An 18,606-nucleotide genomic window follows, 5' to 3' on the forward strand; every position below is an offset into this window, starting at 1 on the left:
AAAGGCAAGGCAACGATTATCACACGTTTAATGGAAGCCTGGAATTATTTCTTAGTGTGATTTATCTTTCTTCACAAATGCTGAAAAGAAATTAAACAAGTATTATAGCACAGTTAATTCTTCTTTCCAATGACACATTTCAAATATTCAACTGTCATGAACATAAACACACGTTCTTTACATGCTACCCTAATAACCCTGTGAGTTGTGCTAGCGAGAATATACAGTGACATTTCGAGAGAGCCTAAAGGGCCTGTCCCACTTGGCCGTCATTTACGCGACAGGCCGGTATTGACTGACGCGCGACGGTCGTGCGCCTCATCATGCGTACGTACAGCGGTCTGGAGCGCGTGACGTCATTTGAAGATAGACACAAAATGCAGGAGGAACTCAGCGGAACCGGCAGCATCTCTGGAGAGAAGGAATGGATGATGTTTCGGGTCGAGACTCTTCTTCAGTCTGAAGGTGGGTCTCGACCCGAAACGTCACCCATTGCTTCTCTCCGGAGATGCTGTCGGTCCCGCTGAGTTACTCCAGCATTTTGTGTCTATCTCCAATCGTCTTGGCCCCACTCTGGGAGTAGGAGCGGGGGCGGATCCGGGGCCGCAATGGCTGTGAGCCCCAGGCCGAGCTCGGTGATCGTTTGCCTGCTTCTGCTGCTGTTGGAGGTGAGATGTTGCGCCGCATCAAGGTCTCGGGCCTGTCCCACTTTGGCTGTCAGTTACGTGACAGGCCGGCGGCATGCGAAGATTTCGTGCAGGACGAAGTCCACACTCCTCCATGCCACTCCACACTCCTCCACACCACTCCATGCGCCCGTCCCGAGCTACCCATACGCTAGCAGATCGCGTAAGTGGCGCGCGAATGACGGCCAAGTGGGACAGGCCCTTTAGTCATTCAGCTCAGTCCCTTGTTAATGCTAAATTCACTGACCTTAATTTAAGTAGTGGGAGAGATACCATAATTTCTCTCAGCACTCCTATTTTAGTCAAGGGAAACATTCAACTTGACTGTTGAATGAATACATATGAACTAATGTTAATCAGTAGTTGTGCAAAACAGATTCATGGTAAATGAGGGGCACATAGATTGTGACCAAATATATTTTTTAGGGAGGCAGAGTGGCGCAGCAGTTGAGTTACTGTCTTATAGCACCAGAGATCTCGGTTTGATCTTGACTACAGGTGTTGTCTGCACAGAGTTTGTTCGTTTTCCCTGTAATCATGTGGGCTTTCTCCCGGTCAGCTCCGGTTTCCTCACCTATTCCAAAAACGTGCAGTTTTGTAGGTTAATTTGCTTTTGGAAATTGTCCCAACTACGTAGGAGAGAACTCGTTCCCAGGTCGGCACGGACCACGCTGTACCTTTAAACTAAACTAAATTACTCGTCTTCCATTGTCCATTTTATTAATACTTTTCGCTCTATTCTTCAGATTTCAATGGGCTTAATAATTTTTTATTACAGGTGCACAACCTTTTATCCGGTGTTCCAGAAACCGAAAAGCTCCAAAAACCAGCCATTTTTTCTAGATGTCGTCTGCGCACCAAAGCTCGCGTTTGGCGCCAAACTTGACCCGAAACGACCCACGGTCAACCCAGGTCTGTATTACTGCAGCGGCTGCCTCCTCCCCGGAGACCAGGAGACTTAAACATCTGTAAATCATTGCTTAAATGTTAGTCAGTTAGTTTGGGAGGGATGTGAGGGGGGGTGAAGGGGACTTAATTCTTAGTCCCCTACCTGGTCAGAGGCGGGGAACGGTCAAGCCTTACCGGATCGCCAGCTCCGCACAATTGTCGCCGGTTGTAGCTCCGAGCCAAGCCGAGGCGCTCCAAATCAGCAAACGCCCCCTCCGCGATGTTGGAGCGTCGCTGGATTTTTGCCTTACCGGGTCGCCGTGCGGCAAGCTTCGCTGGCCGCCGACCCAACATTCGTGGAGCGTCGCTGGATTTGGAGCCGCGCAGCCAGGGGTAGAGTTGCCGGGGTCGGAGCTCCAACCGGCGCCGCCCGCGGCCAGACGGAGCCCCCAGCTCCGCGAGGTTGGGAGTCGCTGACCAGGTAGGGGACTAAGAATTAAAGTTTTCCCCCTTCACCCCTACTCCACCACCCACCACCACATAAAATCCCTCCAAACTAACATTTATGCAATGATTCTCCCGGTCTCCGGGGAGGAGGCAGCTGCTCCAGACTTTTCAAGCCGCCCGCGCTACCTACCTAATCCACGCTAAAAATCTTCCATTCGGAAATCCGAAAATGTCCGAAATCCGACAAGTGTCTGGTCCCAAGGCTTTCGGATAAAAGGTTGTGCACCTGTATTTCAATTTAATTAAAAAAATAAAGTACATTTTTTGTTTGCATTTAGTCATCACACTTCTTCAAACTGGAGCATCAACTATCTATTTCCTTCCACAGATGCAGCCCTAGGCCAGCCATGAAAGTTAGAGCCAATTTGCCTTTATTATTTTAAAGAGGGAATGATTTCATTCAGAGTAGAAATCAAACCATTAATTCTTCACCAATGCAACAACATCAAAATATTCAAAGTTAAATTATACATTGAACAAAACAAAAAACAAAGTGCTGGTGGAACTCAGCAGGTCAGGCAGCATCTGTGGGAGAAATAAACAAATGAGGTTTTGAGTCAGGACTCTTCTTCAAACTGGAGCATCAACTATCTATTTCCTTCCACAGATGCAGCCTGGCCAGATGATAGTATTTTGTTGTTTTGCTCAAGATTCCAGCATCTGCATTCTATTATCTTCTATACACTGCATATGTATCTTGTACTCTACTGTAAACCATGCAATACCTAATCTCCCTTAAGAGTTGCAGGGCCAAGATATAATTGTCATATTTAAAAAAAAAGTTACAGCATGGAAGCAGGCCCTTCAACCCACCATGTTCACGCCAACCATCGATCACCCATTTGCGCTGGCTCCTCGTTCTCCCATTTTCTCATCTACAGCCTACACACAAGGCACAATTTACAGAGGCCGCACCCAGAGGAAACCTAGGCAGTCACAAGGAGAATATGCATACTCCACAGAGTTAGGGTCAAACCTGGGTCTCCGGTGCTGTGAGGCAGAGACTTTGCCAGTTGATTCAGGTATTCAAAGGTCATAAAGCTCTACAGCATGGTAACAGGCCAGTAGGCCGTTATGTCCATGACAACTAAATTGCTTAATCAAGGTACTCCCATTTACCTATGCCTGGCAGATCTTTCCTATTCATTTCCCGTCTAAGTATTTTTCAAACAGTAAACGCTGGGCACTTCGGAGGGCTATAAAACAGAAAAACCTAGGTGTGCAGGTACATAGTCCCATGAAAGTGGTGATACGGGTAGACCGTGTTGACAAAGGCGTTTGGCATGCTTGCCTTCGTTGATCAGAGTTTTGAATACACGTTGGGATGTTGTGATATAGCTGTACAAGGCATTGGTATGGCCCAAATTGGAGTGCTATGTACATTTCTAGTTGTCCTGCTTCCACCTCCCTTCCAGACAATTTTAAGGCCACTCAAGCAATTATCCCGACATGATTTGAGTCCCTCTCCAGTTCAGATGCAATTGGTTTTTCTTGTAGAGGTCAATTTGTGCTGAGTTAGCCGACCAAAGTTGCAACATGAAGATTACTACAACTGGTCTCTGCACCCTCAAGCTAGAGAGGAGAGAATATGCCAGGAATCTTGCCATTACAGGTTAATTTCCAGTGCAAAATTAGAATGAAAACATCAGGCTAGAACTGACCTGGGCTTGGCTACTTTTTCTACCACTACATTTTTAAACAGCCAGCCAAAAATCACTTCTTCATGTGTGCAGAATGTACAAGCATTGCTACACTGACATAAATTCCGGACGTTAATATTATCAAGGAGGAAAAACTAGAGGATGCATTTATTATTTTTTCAATCAAAAATTTGCTGATTATATTGAGCATCTATGCTGTTTGCATTGGGACTATGATATGCAAGTCATGACATATTCATGGAAAATTCATAGTGCAAAACTTAATGGAATTGTATAGGTACACAAATTAAAGACTTTAAGAATGCAATAACATTTAAGAAGCAACAATTTATAGCGGTGATATATTTGAGAGTAAGTTTCTTAAAACAAAAGGTGTTGATAATATAGTGCAGGATTCTAGAGCAGGTATTGACTCTAATCATTACAAAATATTTCTGACCTGTTTGCTTCAGGGTACAATTCCAAGAGAGTCTTCATTAGTTTGTTGAAACTACTTAAATTGGCAGAATTTGGGGGAATAAATGTTCCTGTTGCTGTTGTGGTGTTCTGCAAACACTGCATCTGTTTATATTTCCTTCCGCTCATCTAATAAGATGCATACCAATTAGAAACCTCAATAGATTTGCTTGATGGCAACAATTCTACATTTAAAAGAAAGATTTCCCTCGAGGTTTTTGTAACCTCAATTTCTATAATATTTTGTGTATTTACTGTTTAAATATTAGACATGTGGGAACAATTTAGAGATTAAGCTCCTTAAAACAACAATATGATGACCACCAATCAGCGTTTGGCTGCTAGTTGAGGGTTAAATATTAACATAGAAACATAGAAAATAGGTGCAGGAGTAGGCCATTCGGCCCTTCGAGCCTGCACCGCCATTCAATATGATCATGGCTGATCATCCAACTCAGTATCCTGTACCTGCCTTCTCTCCATACCCCCTGATCCCTTTAGCCACAAGGGCCACATCTAACTCCCTCTTAAATATAGCCAATGAACTGGCCTCAACTACCTTCTGCGGCAGAGAATTCCAGAGATTCACCACTCTCTGTGTGAAAAAAGTTTTCCTCATCTCGGTCCTAAAAGATTCCCCCTTATCCTTAAACTGTGACCCCTTGTTCTGGACTTCCCCAACATCGGAAACAATCTTCCTGCATCTAGCCTGTCCAACCCCTTAAGAATTTTGTAAGTTTCTATAAGATCCCCCCTCAATCTTCTAAATTCTAGCGAGTACAAACCGAGTCTATCCAGTCTTTCTTCATATGAAAGTCCTGACATCCCAGGAATCAGTCTGGTGAACCTTCTCTGTACTCCCTTCTATGGCAAGAATGCCTTTCCTCAGATTAGGAGACCAAAACTGTACGCAATACTCCAGGTGTGGTTTCACCAAGACCCTGTACAACTGCAGTAGAACCTCCCTGCTCCTATACTCAAATCCTTTTGCTATGAATGCTAACATACCATTCGCCTTCTTCACTGCCTGCTGCACCTACATGCCTACTTTTAATGACTGGTGTACCATTACACCCAGGTCTCGTTGCATCTCCCCCTTTCCTAATCGGCCACCATTCAGATAACAGTCTACTTTCCAATTTTTGCCACCAAAGTGGATAACCTCACATTTATCCACATTATACTGCACCTGGCATGCATTTGCCCACTCACCCAGCCTATCCAAGTCACCTTGCAGTCTCCTAGCATCCTCCTCACAGCTAACACTGCCCCCCAGCTTTGTGTCATCCGCAAACTTGGAGATGTTGCATTCAATTCCCTCGTCCAAATCATTAATATATATCGTAAATAGCTGGGGTCCCAGAACTGAGCTTTGCGGTACCCCACTAGTCACTGCCTGCCATTGTGAAAAGGACCCGTTTACTCCTACTCTTTGCTTCCTGTCTGCCAGCCAGTTCTCTATTCACATCGATACTGAACCCCCAATACCGTGTGCTTTAAGTTTGTATAGTAATCTCTTATGTGGGACCTTGTCGAAAGCCTTCTGAAAGTCCAGATACACCACATCCACTGGTTCTCCCTTATCCACTCTACTAGTTACATCCTCGAAAAATTCTATAAGATTCGTCAGACATGATTTACCCTTCATAAATCCATGCCGACTTTGTCCAATGATTTCACCACTTTCCAAATGTGCTGCTATCCCATCTTTAATAACTGATTCTAGCAGTTTCCCCACTACCAACGTTAGACTAATTGGTCTGTAATTCCCCGTTTTCTCTCTCCCTCCCTTTTTAAAAAGTGGTGTTACATAACCACTACTCCAGAATCTATAAGTATTGAAAAATTTCACTCTAGTTCTGGGGCTACTTCCATATCATTTCATTTGACCCCCCGGTCCCTGCAATTTCCCGGCAGAGTTTATTTATGTCTTCAGATTATTTATGTCTTCCTCAGTGAAGACAGAACCAAAGTAGTTATTCAATTGGTCTGCCATGTCCTTGTTCCCCATGATCAATTCACCTGTTTCTGACTGCAAGGGACCTACATTTGTTTTAACTAATCTTTTTCTCTTCACATATCTATAAAAGCTTTTGCAGTCAGTTTTTATGTTCCCTGCCAGTTTTCTTTCATAATCTATTTTCCCTTTCCTAATTAAGCCCTTTGTCCTCCTCTGCTGGTCTCTGAATTTCTCCCAGTCCTCTGGTAGGCTGCTTTTTCTGGCTAATTTGTATGCTTCATCTTTTGTTTTGATGCTATCCCTGATTTCCCTTGTTATCCACGGATGCACTACCTTCCCTGATTTATTTTTTTGCGAAACTGGGATGAACAATTGTTGTAGTTCATCCATGCAGTCTTTAAATGCCTTCCATTGCATATCCACCGTCAACCCATTAAGAATAAATCGCCAGTCTATCTTGGCCAATTCACATCTCATACCCTTTTTCATAAAGAAAGTTACCTTTCTTTAAGTTCAGAACCCTTGTTTCTGAATTAACGATGTCACTCTCCATCCTAATGAAGAACTCAACCATATTATGGTCACTCTTGCCCAAGGGGCCACGCACAACAAGACTGCTAACAAACCCTTCCTCATTACTCAATACCTAGTCTAGAATAGCCTGCTCTCTCGTTGGTTCCTCTACATGTTGGTTTAGAAAACTATCCCGCATACATTCCAAGAAATCCTCTTCCTCAGCACCCTTGTCAATTTGATTCATCCAATCTATATGTAGATTGAAGTCACCCATTATAACTGTTTTACCTTTGTAGCACGCATTTCTAATTTCCTGTTTGATGCCATCCCCAACCACTACTACTGTTAGGTGGCCTGTACACAACTCCCACTAGCGTTTTCTGCCCCTTAGTGTTTCGCAGCTCTACCCATATCGATTCCACATCCTCAAAGCTAATGTCCTTCCTTTCTATTGCGTTAATCTGCTCTCTAACCAGCAACGCTACCCCACCTTCTTTCCCTTTCTGTCTATCCCTCTTGAATATTGAATATCCCTGGATGTTCAGCTCTCAGCCTTGGTCACCCTGGAGACATGTCTCCGTGATGAAATATTGATGACAATACCAAGAATTAAAAGTTTTGCTCTTTTGCAAAATGGATTCACTGGGGTCTTTTACAGCCCCAAAGGGCACAGATGGGCCAGCACTCTGTAACACCCTCAGTGCCACACTGGAGCACGAGTCAGAATTTTGGCTAAAATCTCAGCAGTGGAACAAGCCTGGCAGATCTGCAGCCTTTTATTATCTTCATTTATGACATTTGAGCGTCTGACTTTACTTCCACACTTCCCCTCCCTTTTGCTGGCTTCATCTGCCCATCATTCACATTACTACAACCTCCACTGCTGATCTTTCCTGTGTAGCAAGTCAAAGCATTTTGTTTTTTAAATACTCTTGCATTGCAGAAAGTTAAATCTCTCATAGAAACATAGAAAATAGGTGCAGGAGGAGGCCATTCGGCCCTTCGAGCCAGCTCCGCCATTCATTGTGATCATGGCTGATCGTCCCCCCATCAATAACCCTTAAATCTCTTAAATCCATCCAGTGACTTGGCCTCCACAGCCCTCTGTGGCAGGGAATTCCACAAATTCACAACTCTCTGGGTGAAAAAGTTTTTTCTCACTTCAGTCTTAAATGGCTTCCCCTTTATTCTAAGACTGTGGCTCCTGGTTCTGGACTCGCCCAACACTGGGAACATTTTTCCTGCATCTAGCTTGTCCAGTCCTTTTATAATTTTATATGTTTCTATAAGATCTCCCCTCATCCTTCTAAACTCCAGTGAATACAAACCGTCTTTTTTAACTCTCAATTCTAGATATTCTCTGGATGTCTTTTGCCTCCATTATCCCACAATCAATTTCACCTAAAAAGGATACAATTAGTGGATATCACAGTAAATATTTTTTTTCCTGAATTTTCCTTGAAGTGTGGACAACTCAGTGACATTCTAAGTATAAGGATATCAAATCCTTTCTAAATGAAAATAATACATTATAATACTGGAGAAAGTTGAAGGGAGTAAGTTCCAGGGCACTTAAACATAGACTATTGTATCAGCCATGTAAGATTTAACTTCAATATGCCAGCCTGATTTCCTGTCGAACATACATGTTCCTGTAAGGATAATAATCCTCAAGGTACACCTGGAGAGACAGTAAACAAACCATCATTTTATCATGTGTGTTCAATACCTTTTGAGAACCTGCATTAAGAATCTTTGTAGATGCAGAATAAAACTCCTCTTGACTGTCCACTTTGAATTTGGTGTCCTTGGTAACATGATCCTGTATCAAATGCTGCCCCTTCAGTGGTAGTTGTGTATGATTTTTAAGCACAAATAACATGCGATCTCCTGAGATTTTTGCCATGTGGACTTTAATGGACTTTCCATGATATTCTCTTCCATTCATTTCATCCACTGCTATCTTGGCAAAGTTGGGAGAGGCAACTCTTAGTACTCCACACCTGAAACAGCAGAAACACAAAATACTCATACCATTTCCCCATTGTGCCAATCTAATATTAGACTCAAGAAGATTTCGACTATGCCTGAAGTTCCATGTCAAAAATAAAACAAATATCAGTAAGTGGATTTGGTAACCTATCCTTCAGCTTGAAATATTTTTGCCTTTTCCAACTGCAACCTGATATCCAGATCAAGGAAAATAGGACATTTGGAATCTGAATAAATGGGACTATCAAAAGAATGTCTCAATAATCAAATGGAAAGGTTTGTCGAGAAAACGGAAGATGAGTGCGGTGAAGTCGATACACTTGACATGACTTCAGTAAGGTCATTAGTCATAGGAGCAGAATTAGGCCATTCAGCCCATCGAGTCTACTCCATCAACAATCATGGCTGGTCTATCTTTCCCACTCTACCCATTCTCCTGCCTTCTCCCCATAACCTTTGAAACCCTTAGAAATCAAGAATCTCAATCTCCCTGATAAAAATACCCAATGATGGCCTCCACAGCCGTCTGTGGCAATGAATTCCACAGACCAGCCTCTAACTAAAGAAATTTCTCCTCATCTCCTTTCTAACGGTATGTCCTTTTATTCTGAGGTTGAGTCAATAGACAATAGGTGCACCGCCATTCGAGCCAGCACCACCATTCAATGTGATCATGGCTGATCATCTACAATCAGTACCCCGTTCCTGCCTTCTCCCCTGTCTTCAAGAGCCCTATCTAGCTCTCTCTATGAAAGTATCCAGAGAACTGGCCTCCACCTCCCTCTGAGGCAGAGAATTCCACAGACTCACAACTCTCTGTGTGAAAAAAGTGTTTCCTCATCTCTGTTCTAAATGGCTTACCCCTTATTTTTAAACTGTGGCCCCTGGTTCTGGACTCCCCCAACATTGGGAACATGTTTCCTGCCTCTAGCGTGTCCAAATCCTTAATAATCTTATATGTTTCAATAAGATCCCCTCTCATCCTAAATTCCAGAGTATACAAGTCCATCCGCTCCATTCTCTCAGCATATGACAGTCCCGCCTTCCCGGGAATTAAACTTGTGAATCTACGCTGCACTCCCTCAATAGCAAGAATGTAATTCCTCAAATTTGGAGACCAAAACTGCACACAATACTCCAGGTGTGGTCCTCTGGTCCTAGATTCTCCCAGTAGTGATAATATCCTCCCCATATCCACTCTATCCAGGCCTTTCATTACTTTTCCCCCTCATCCTTCCAAGCTCCAGCGGGTACAGGTTCAGTGCCATTAAACATTCATCATGCGTTAACCCAATCATCCCCAGGATGATTCTCATAAACCTCCTCAGTACCCTCTCCAAAGCTAGCACATACCTCCTCAGATATGGAGCCTAAAACTGCTCACAATACTCCAAAGGCTGTATACAGTGTCTGGGACAAATACCCATCATTTATTTATTTGCCTCGGTACTCCACAATTTGAGATTTGTAATAGAAAAAATCAAATGTGGTTAAAGTGCACATTGTCTGATTTTATGAAAGGACAATAGACAGCAGGTGCAGGAGTAGGCCATTCGACCCTTCGAGCCAGCACTGCCATTCAATGTGATCATGGTTGATCATCCACAATCAGTATTTTTATACATTTTGGTTTCACCATGTAGAAATTACAGCAGTGTTTATACATAGTCCCCCAATTTCAGGGCACCATAATGTTTGGGACACATGGCTGCTCAGGTGTTTGTAATTGCTCAGGTGTGTTTAATTGCCTCCTTAATGCAGGCATAAGAGAGCTCACAGCACCTGGTCTTTCCTCCAGTCTTTCCATCACCTTTGGAAACTTTTATTGCTGTTTATCAACATGAGGACCAAAGTTGTGCCAATGAAAGTCAAATATGCCATTATGAGTGAGAAACAAGAATAAAACTGTTTGAGACATCAGCCATACTTAGGCTCACCAAAATCAACTGTTTGGAACATCATTAAGAAGAAAGAGAGCACTGGTGAGCTTACTAATCACAAAGGGACTGGCAGGCCAAGGAAGACCTCCATAGCTGATGACAGAAGAATTCTCTCTATAATAAAGAAAAATCCCCAAACACCTGTCCGACAGATCAGAAACACTCTTCAGGAGTCAGGTGTGGATTTGTCAATGACCACTGTCCGCAGAAGACTTCATGAACAGAAATACAGAGGCTACACTGCAAGATGCAAACCACTGGTTAGCCGTAAAAATAGGATGGCCGGGATACAGTTTGCCAAGAAGTACTTAAAAGAGCAACCACAGTTCTGCAAAAAGGTCTTGTGGACAGATGAGATGAAGATTAACTTATATCAGAGTGATGGCAAGAGCAAAGTTTGGAGGAGAGAAGGAACTGTCCAAGATCCAAAGCATACCACCTCATCTGTGATACGCGGTGGTGGGGATGTTATGGCCTGGGCATGTATGGCTGCTGAAGGTACTGGCTCACTTATCTTCATTGATGACCCAACACTTTCATTGGCACAACTTTGTTCCTCCTGTAGTAACATAATGAATTCTGAAGTGTATAGACACATCCTATCTGCTCAAGTTCAAACAAATGCCTCAAAACTCATTGGCCAGCGGTTCATGCTACAGCAAGGCAATGATCCCAAACATACTGCTAAAGCATCAAAGGTAAAAAATAGTCAATTCTGGAGTGACCAACTCAATCACTCGATCTGAACCCAATTGAGCGTGCCTTTTATATGCTGAAGTGAAAACTGTAGGGTACTAGCCTCCAAAACAAGCATAAGCTAAAGATGGCTGCAGTACAGGCCTGGCAGAGCATCACCAGAGAAAAAACCCAGCAACTGTTAGATAGGTTGAATAAGTTAGGTCTTTATTCTCTGGAGCGCAGAAGGTTAAGGGGGGACCTGATAGAGGTCTTTAAAATGATGAGAGGGATAGACAGAGTTGATGTGGACAAGCTTTTCCCTTTGAGAATAGGGAAGATTCAAACAAGAGGACATGACTTCAGAATTAAGGGACAGAAGTTTAGGGGTAATATGAGGGGGAACTTCTTTACGCAGAGAGTGGTGGCGGTGTGGAATGAGCTCCCAGTGGAAGTGGTGGAGGCAGGTTCATTAGTATCATTTAAAAATAAATTGGATAGGCATATGGATGAGAAGGGAATGGAGGGTTATGGTACGAATGCAGGCAGGTGGGACTAAGGGGAAAAAATTTGTTCAGCATGGACTTGTAGGGCCGAGATGGCCTGTTTCCGTGCTGTAATTGTTATATGGTTAACTGGTGATGTCCATGAATCGTAGACTTCAAGCAGTCATTGCATGCAAAGGATACAGTGCATTCAGAAATTATTCAGACCTTCACTTTTTCCACATTTTGTTACATTACAGCCTTATTTTAAAATTGATTAAATTCATTTTTTTAATCATCAATCTACACACAATACCCCAGAATGAAAAGCAAAAATAGGTGTTTAGAATTTTTTGCAAAGTAATTAGAAAGAAATATCTGAAATATCACGGTTTCGGCAAACTTGGCTGGGGTAAAGTTGCGGGGAGGGCAGGAGCGTTGAGAAGGAGGGGATCGGGGATCATGCCAGCAACTCGCTCAGTAGCTCGGGTGGCTGCCGGGTGGAGGCGTTGGTTGGCGCGTAGCTACTGTTCCGTTCCGGGCTCTCTCTCTCTCCGTTATGTGGTCTCCCTGAGCCAGGAAGTCCCCGTCCCTCAGACCGGAACCACACAGCACATTGTGGGACAGGCGAAGATGGAGGCTCCCCGGTTCTCATTGCCTCCTTGAAGGAGTTTCGCATCTTCCTTTCTATTGACTAAACCAAACCCTTGATCCTGCCCCGCCAGCCTTTTTTCAAAATTTAGCAACTCAAAATGGGGGTGCGTCTTTGATGCAGGTGCGTCTTCATTGCCTGGAAATACGGTATACTATGCTATTATATATATATATAAGTTATTAAGGTTTAAAAATCTTTAAAAAACGCGCATGCGCAAGTTGGTCTCCTCTCCTGTCAGTCACCGCTGCGGTTGGGACGGCGACGCCCCTTCCTGCACCATCGCCGCACTGATTGGCCGCATCTGCTGTCAGTCAATGGCAGTACCTGCCTCTCCCGATGTTGCCCGCCTCGCCCGGCATGACGCCCCTTCCTGCATCATCGCCGCACTGATTGGCTCCGTCCGTTGTCAGTCACCGATGGCGCCCACCTCGCCCGGCAAGGAGAATATAAAGCTGAAGGAGCAGAGTAAGCATCACTAATTCTCCGCCGGGTGGGGAGCGGGTGGGTCTGCTTCTGTGGGCGCCAACGATCCTGGGCGCTGAATCTGGCTCTGAGGCTGATGACTGCAACCTCGAGATCCTGGCAAGGTGAGGAGGGAGAGTTGGGGGGGATTGATGGAGAGGAGGGGTTAGGGAGGGAAAGTGGGGGAGTGAGAAGAGAGAGTGGGCAGGCATGAGATTTCTCCGCGGATCTGCGGATTTTGAGGTTTGGTGCGGCATCACAGCCGCCGCCGTGGCCCCATGGTCGTGAGGCTTCACCGCTGTTGACGCTCCACTTCACGGCCTCGGTGGTGCCCAGCTCTGTCGGCCGCTTCGTTCTACCCGGGTTTCTTCCCACAAGGCCCCAGCTGGGGTTCTATGCGGCGATCCAGGAGGCATCGAGACCACGGCAGTGAGGCCTCGCGATGATGTGGCGGTGGAGGCGGTGAGGCCTTGCGGCGATGGAGCCGCAGCGGCGGTGGGGCCTCACGGTGGCGGTGGGGCCTTGCCGAATTTCAAAATCCACAGATCCGCGGAGAAATCTAGAGGGAGGTGAGGATTGGGGGAGGTGGGGGATAGAGGGACGGGAGGGGGTAGGGTGGGGAGAGGAGTTATGGAGGGAGGGAGTGACTGAGGGTAGGGGAAAGGAGAGGGATGGAGAGATGGGGGAGGGGAGGAGGAGATGGGGAAGATCATGAGGTGAAGAGGGAGTACGGGGGGGATTGAGGGTGAGGAGGGAGAGTGGGGAATAAGGTGAGGAGGGTAGTGGGAGAGGTCAGGAGGACTAGTGGTGGGGTTGGGGAAGGTGAGGAGTGGGAGAGATAGGAGATAGAGGGATTAGAGGGGGGTAAGGAGGGGAGATGAGTTATGGAGGGAGGGCGTGACTGAGGGTAGGGGAAAGGAGAGGGAGGGAAGGATTGGGGAGGAGAGGAGGAGAGGGAAATGAGCCGGACCTGCGCAGTTAGGGGCTATGGCTGAGTGGTGGAATAATGCGTTGGGGGAACGGGCTGTGCTGGGGGAACGGGTGAGTAGTGGAATATTGCGATGGGGGAGCAGACCCAACAGGTCTGCACTTAGTCCAGTTGTATCTTAAAAATACAGTCAGTTTCACTGTAGGTGGGCATTGAAATTGACAAGCAATCACTTCTATTGACATGTGCAATGAAACTCTATTAAACAATGTAACATACAGCCTTTAGTACTTGTAAATGTAAGGTTATTAAAAAAAAACTTTTTCGAATTCCTGCAGCGGAAAAAAACGTATTTTCTGTAAATCTGAAATTCTCTAGCCCTTAACTCTCTTTTTCCCCATTGACACGGTTATTTTTCTAATGTAGCTTTCCATTAGGAGGTTTATTAGCACTCCAATATACATACTTTAGTATGAAACAGTATATGGTTACATGCAAACCCTAACATTTTGACAAATTAACATCTACCCAAAATATCCCATTAATACAACTTTTCAGAAATAATCTTGTAAAGTATGGTTTCAATATTACTAATGTGATGAAACACCCATCAAGATAAATTTAAATTTTGTTTTTGATTTAGTTATCCCGAGCTGAAATGCTCAGCAAGTAGAATTGAGCAAAATAACCAACACTGCAGCTTTCCACAATGCTAAAGTAACTTGGATTGGCTTGAAAAGGATCAAAACACCTTTAGAAAACTGGTATTTTGCTTTTTACATTTGATTTTAGTTTGATGTCTGCAATATTGATGCTGTGTCCTCATTGTTGCTGGCACAATAAACAATATAATTCTCAGCAAAATAAATACCAAGTATTCAGATATAATGCCCTGAATTTTGGAAAACCTTACTTTAATGAGCCTCCACCTGAACGTCTTCAATTCAACAAAGATTTTGATTCAGTATCATTGTACTGTTCAGACTGGTAGAGCATACATTCTTCTGAACTCAGCTCCAACTACAGGTACAAAGAATAAACTGATCACTGAAGCAATTACCTGTAATCACTGTGCAAATTGCAAAGCCAAATTCCTGACACCTGATACTTCTGAAAAAGCATTCTTAATTCTACCTGGTAAAAGTGGAAGATAAATTCATTGTTTTATGAATATCATCAGATTGCATACAAAACAATCAATCATCAGTGATGCTCTTCTGCTAGCAATCGGTAAATTTATATCAGATTAGCTTTAATGCAACTACTTATATTAACTGGATCAATATTTTGAATAAAACAACAGTATTTTGTTATGGGTTACTTTATGGGCGAAATACAATTAAATGGTATGTAAAACATTCAGTACCTCTGTTATTATTCTAGGCAATCCATCCACATAAATGTAACTTGTTTGAGCTATCTCCCTTTCCACAGATCTATCGTCATGAACATCTACAAGAGAAGTACAGATCAATTATTACCCCTGACAAATAAACAGACAAAATTAATAATCAGTGTCCTCTGAATTACATTTTGGAAGACAGCAATGACCTGACAAAGTATTCAATTAGAGAAAACTACTAGTGACAAAAGTTTAGCAACTAAATTTATGAATTCTATAATGGAATAACAGTCCACATAAACAGACCAGTGAAGAAAAACAGAAGTGCTGCACTTAAAGTAGGAAATATATATGAACAGATATATAAACATAGAAAGTAGTCCATTCAGCTCTTCGAACCTGCTCCAGCATTTAATAACATTATAGCTGTTCTAACTGAAACCTCAACTCTGTGCCATATACCTTGGTTATGATGCGTATCAACTCCTACCTTAGTAATGATCTGGACCCACTATCATTTGCCTACTGCCGAAATAAATCAACAGGGGATGTCATCTCACTGGCTCTCAACACAACCACTTGGACAATGAACAAATATGCCAGGATACTGTTCATCACCAACAAACCAGTGTTCAACACCATCGCCCTCTCCAAACCTATGATAAAAATCAGCGAACTGGATATCTGCTCATCCCTATGTAACTAGATCCTTAACAACTTATTCGGCAGACCACAATCAGCCCAAATTGGCAACACTTCCTCCTCGAACACCAACAACACAGGAGTATCTCAAGGTTGTGTTCTCAGTCCACATCTCTACTCTCTCTATATCCATGTGTCGTTAGACACAGTTCCAACGCCATCTTTAAATCTGCTGACAGTACCACTGTTGTTGGACGAATAATGGGTAATAATGAGTCAAAGTAAAGAAGGGAGATTGAAAGTCTGATTGAATAGAACAATCGTGCTCTCACCATCAGCAAGACCAAGGAGCTGATCGCTGACTTCATGACAGAAATCGAGGATCCACTAAGCTGTCTTCATCGAAGGGACGGTGGTCGATGGAATCAACAGCTTCAAGTTACTGGGTATTCATGTCTCATAAGATCTATCCTGGACCCACAACATTAATGCATTCGCAAAGGAAGCTCAACAATTACTCTGTTTCCTGAGAAGATGGAGATCAAATACTTTATTGAAATTCTGCAGGTGTGTGGTAGAGAGGACACTAACTGGTTGCATCACAGCCTGGTTTGGCAATTTGAATGCCCAGGAAACAAAGGAGGCTACAGAGAGTAGCAGACACTGCCTGATCCATCACAGGCACTGACCTCATCACCATCAAAGGGATCTACCGGATGTACTGCATCAAAAAGGCAGTCAATATCATCAAGGACCCATATCATTTCGCTCTCACCATCGGGAAGGTGGTGCAGGAGCTCGAAACCAGTGACCACCAGTATTAAGAATAGTTTCTTCCCAACAGCCATCAGGCTCTAGAACACTACACAACATAAACCTCATTAACTCTTAATTCTCTGTGGACTGTCTCGGGCAGCACTACGGACTTCATTTCACGATAGCCTGTGGCAACTTTTGACTACCAAGGTCGCTGTAAACTCCCAACTCCAAGGACTCATCAATACAGTATAATTGAGCTCAAAAGGCTACTGCGATAGGACAAAGCTATATTCTTTATTCTTTAGAAAAGCCTTATTCTTTATCTTTACACTGCATTCACAAATATAAGAGTGTTACACCATGCACCAAATGTTCGACGTCATCACCCACACATAGATGATTTCAGTTAAATGGATGTAGCATTCTTCAGTGCACAGAACCATTGTGGCTGAAACCAGATTGCGCTGAAATTAAATCTTGGAAGCTGGTGCAAGCAATTTGAGCCTTGGGATAAACACAAGGACAAGGTGAGAATATTTTCTGAGAAGCTGAGATGTCTCCACACCCTTTTCCCAAGCACATGGATTATCATAAGCATAAAATCAGAACAGATAGATGGACTGAATGACAGTAGGGAGAAGCAAAACTTGACCGCACACCAGGAAAGGCAAGATTATTCCAACATCATAGGCTTCAAAAATGTTCTCAAATGGTTACATTTTCTCTGTAAATGCAGGTGAAGTAAAGTGATGAAATTTAGCAAGTCTCAATCTTGGTATGCAAAATGACGCTAAGCTATGAAACAAACCAGACATACTGACTTTAATATCACTGGCTGAAAAATGTCCTCTCATCTTTAAGATCCAGAACATGGAAAAGGCAAATTATGCAGGAGAGGGGCACATTTAAGTTAAATTTACAAAGGGAGGAAGAGTGACGTGAGAAAATTCTAATTTGTTTTATTCTATTTTGCAATATTACTAATAATTTCAGTTGAACAGCATTATTACATCCACAGACAACTTGGCCTTTGAGTACAGGTCCACCAGTGATTTTTAGGCAATTGGTGATCTGGCACCTCCTTTAATCTGGACAAAATTAATAGAGTGCACTCGAAATCCGCCCAGGAAGTCCCCTCGAAATTGTGTTGCCTAGGCCTGGCAAGGCAGCCGATCTTGACCTCATCGAGATCGGAGGGTCGAGTTTGCCCCGGGTTCTCGACCTCCGGCCAGGCTGGAGACGGCAGATCCTCCCCCATAGCTGATTTCCGAGGCTGTCTTGCGGGCCGGGATTTTGGCCAAGGCGAACCATTCCAGTGCCATTAGACACCTCTCGGAGGCTGTTACCTCTGTCGGCCCAGCAAAACGGATAATCCAGAAAGGCTCTGGGATCAAGGTTGCCAGAAAGGCAGTGGTGGACTGTAGTTTATATCAATACAACCAATGTCATTTATAATTTGCTTGTAGTTATGTTCAAATATTTACATCACAACTCCAATTTCAAGCCTTGCTGCACTGATGGGTTTTTTTGGTTCTGGAAAATACTACAGGTGCACAACCTTTTATCCGAAAGCCTTGGGACCAGACACTTGTCGGATTTCGGACATTTTCGGATTTCCGAATGGAAGATTTTTAGCGTAGATTAGGTAGGTAGCGCGGGCGGCTTGAAAAGTCTGGAGCGACTGCCTTCTCCCCGGAGACCGGGGAATCATTGCATAAATGTTAGTCAGTTAGTTTGGAGGGATTTTATGTGGTGGTGGTGGTGGGGTGGGTGGGTGAAGGGGTAAACTTTAATTCTTAGTCCCCTACCTGGTCGGCGACTCCCAACATCGCGGAGCTGGGGGCTCCGTCCGGCCGCGGGCGGCGCCGGTTGTAGCTCCGACCCCGGCAACTCGACCCCTGGCTGCGCGGCGCTCCAAATTCAGCGCCGCCCGCAGCCCCCAGCTCCGCGAACGTTGGGAGAAGGCGGCCTCAGTGCCCTGGAGCTTACCGCACAGCGACCCGGTAAGGCATTGCCCGCTTCCCGCTGGTATCCCAGCGCTGCGACGCTGCC

General features: G+C 44.2%; 1 protein-coding gene across 6 annotated transcripts in view; it reads right to left on the minus strand.

Moving 5' to 3' along the window:
• Positions 1 to 4,097: 4,097 nt before the first annotated feature.
• The window catches only part of rbm44 (RNA binding motif protein 44), a 90,801-nt gene continuing 76,292 nt past the window's right edge, over positions 4,098 to 18,606 (minus strand). For 3 of the 6 annotated variants that reach the window (XM_055638255.1, XM_055638253.1, XM_055638256.1), the window contains exons 12-15: positions 15,178 to 15,263; positions 14,872 to 14,945; positions 8,404 to 8,677; positions 4,098 to 4,327 (exon numbers count right to left, since the gene is read on the minus strand). In XM_055638255.1, the coding sequence (XP_055494230.1) occupies positions 4,157 to 4,327; positions 8,404 to 8,677; positions 14,872 to 14,945; positions 15,178 to 15,263 (605 nt within the window). In that variant the 3' untranslated portion in view covers positions 4,098 to 4,156. The remainder of the gene's footprint in view (positions 4,328 to 8,403; positions 8,678 to 14,871; positions 14,946 to 15,177; positions 15,264 to 18,606) is intronic. The other 3 variants (XM_055638257.1, XM_055638254.1, XM_055638258.1) reach the window with 1 other exon arrangement.

The sequence above is a fragment of the Leucoraja erinacea genome, chromosome 7, assembly GCF_028641065.1.
Source record: "Leucoraja erinacea ecotype New England chromosome 7, Leri_hhj_1, whole genome shotgun sequence".
NCBI classification, from domain to species: Eukaryota; Metazoa; Chordata; class Chondrichthyes; order Rajiformes; family Rajidae; genus Leucoraja; species Leucoraja erinaceus.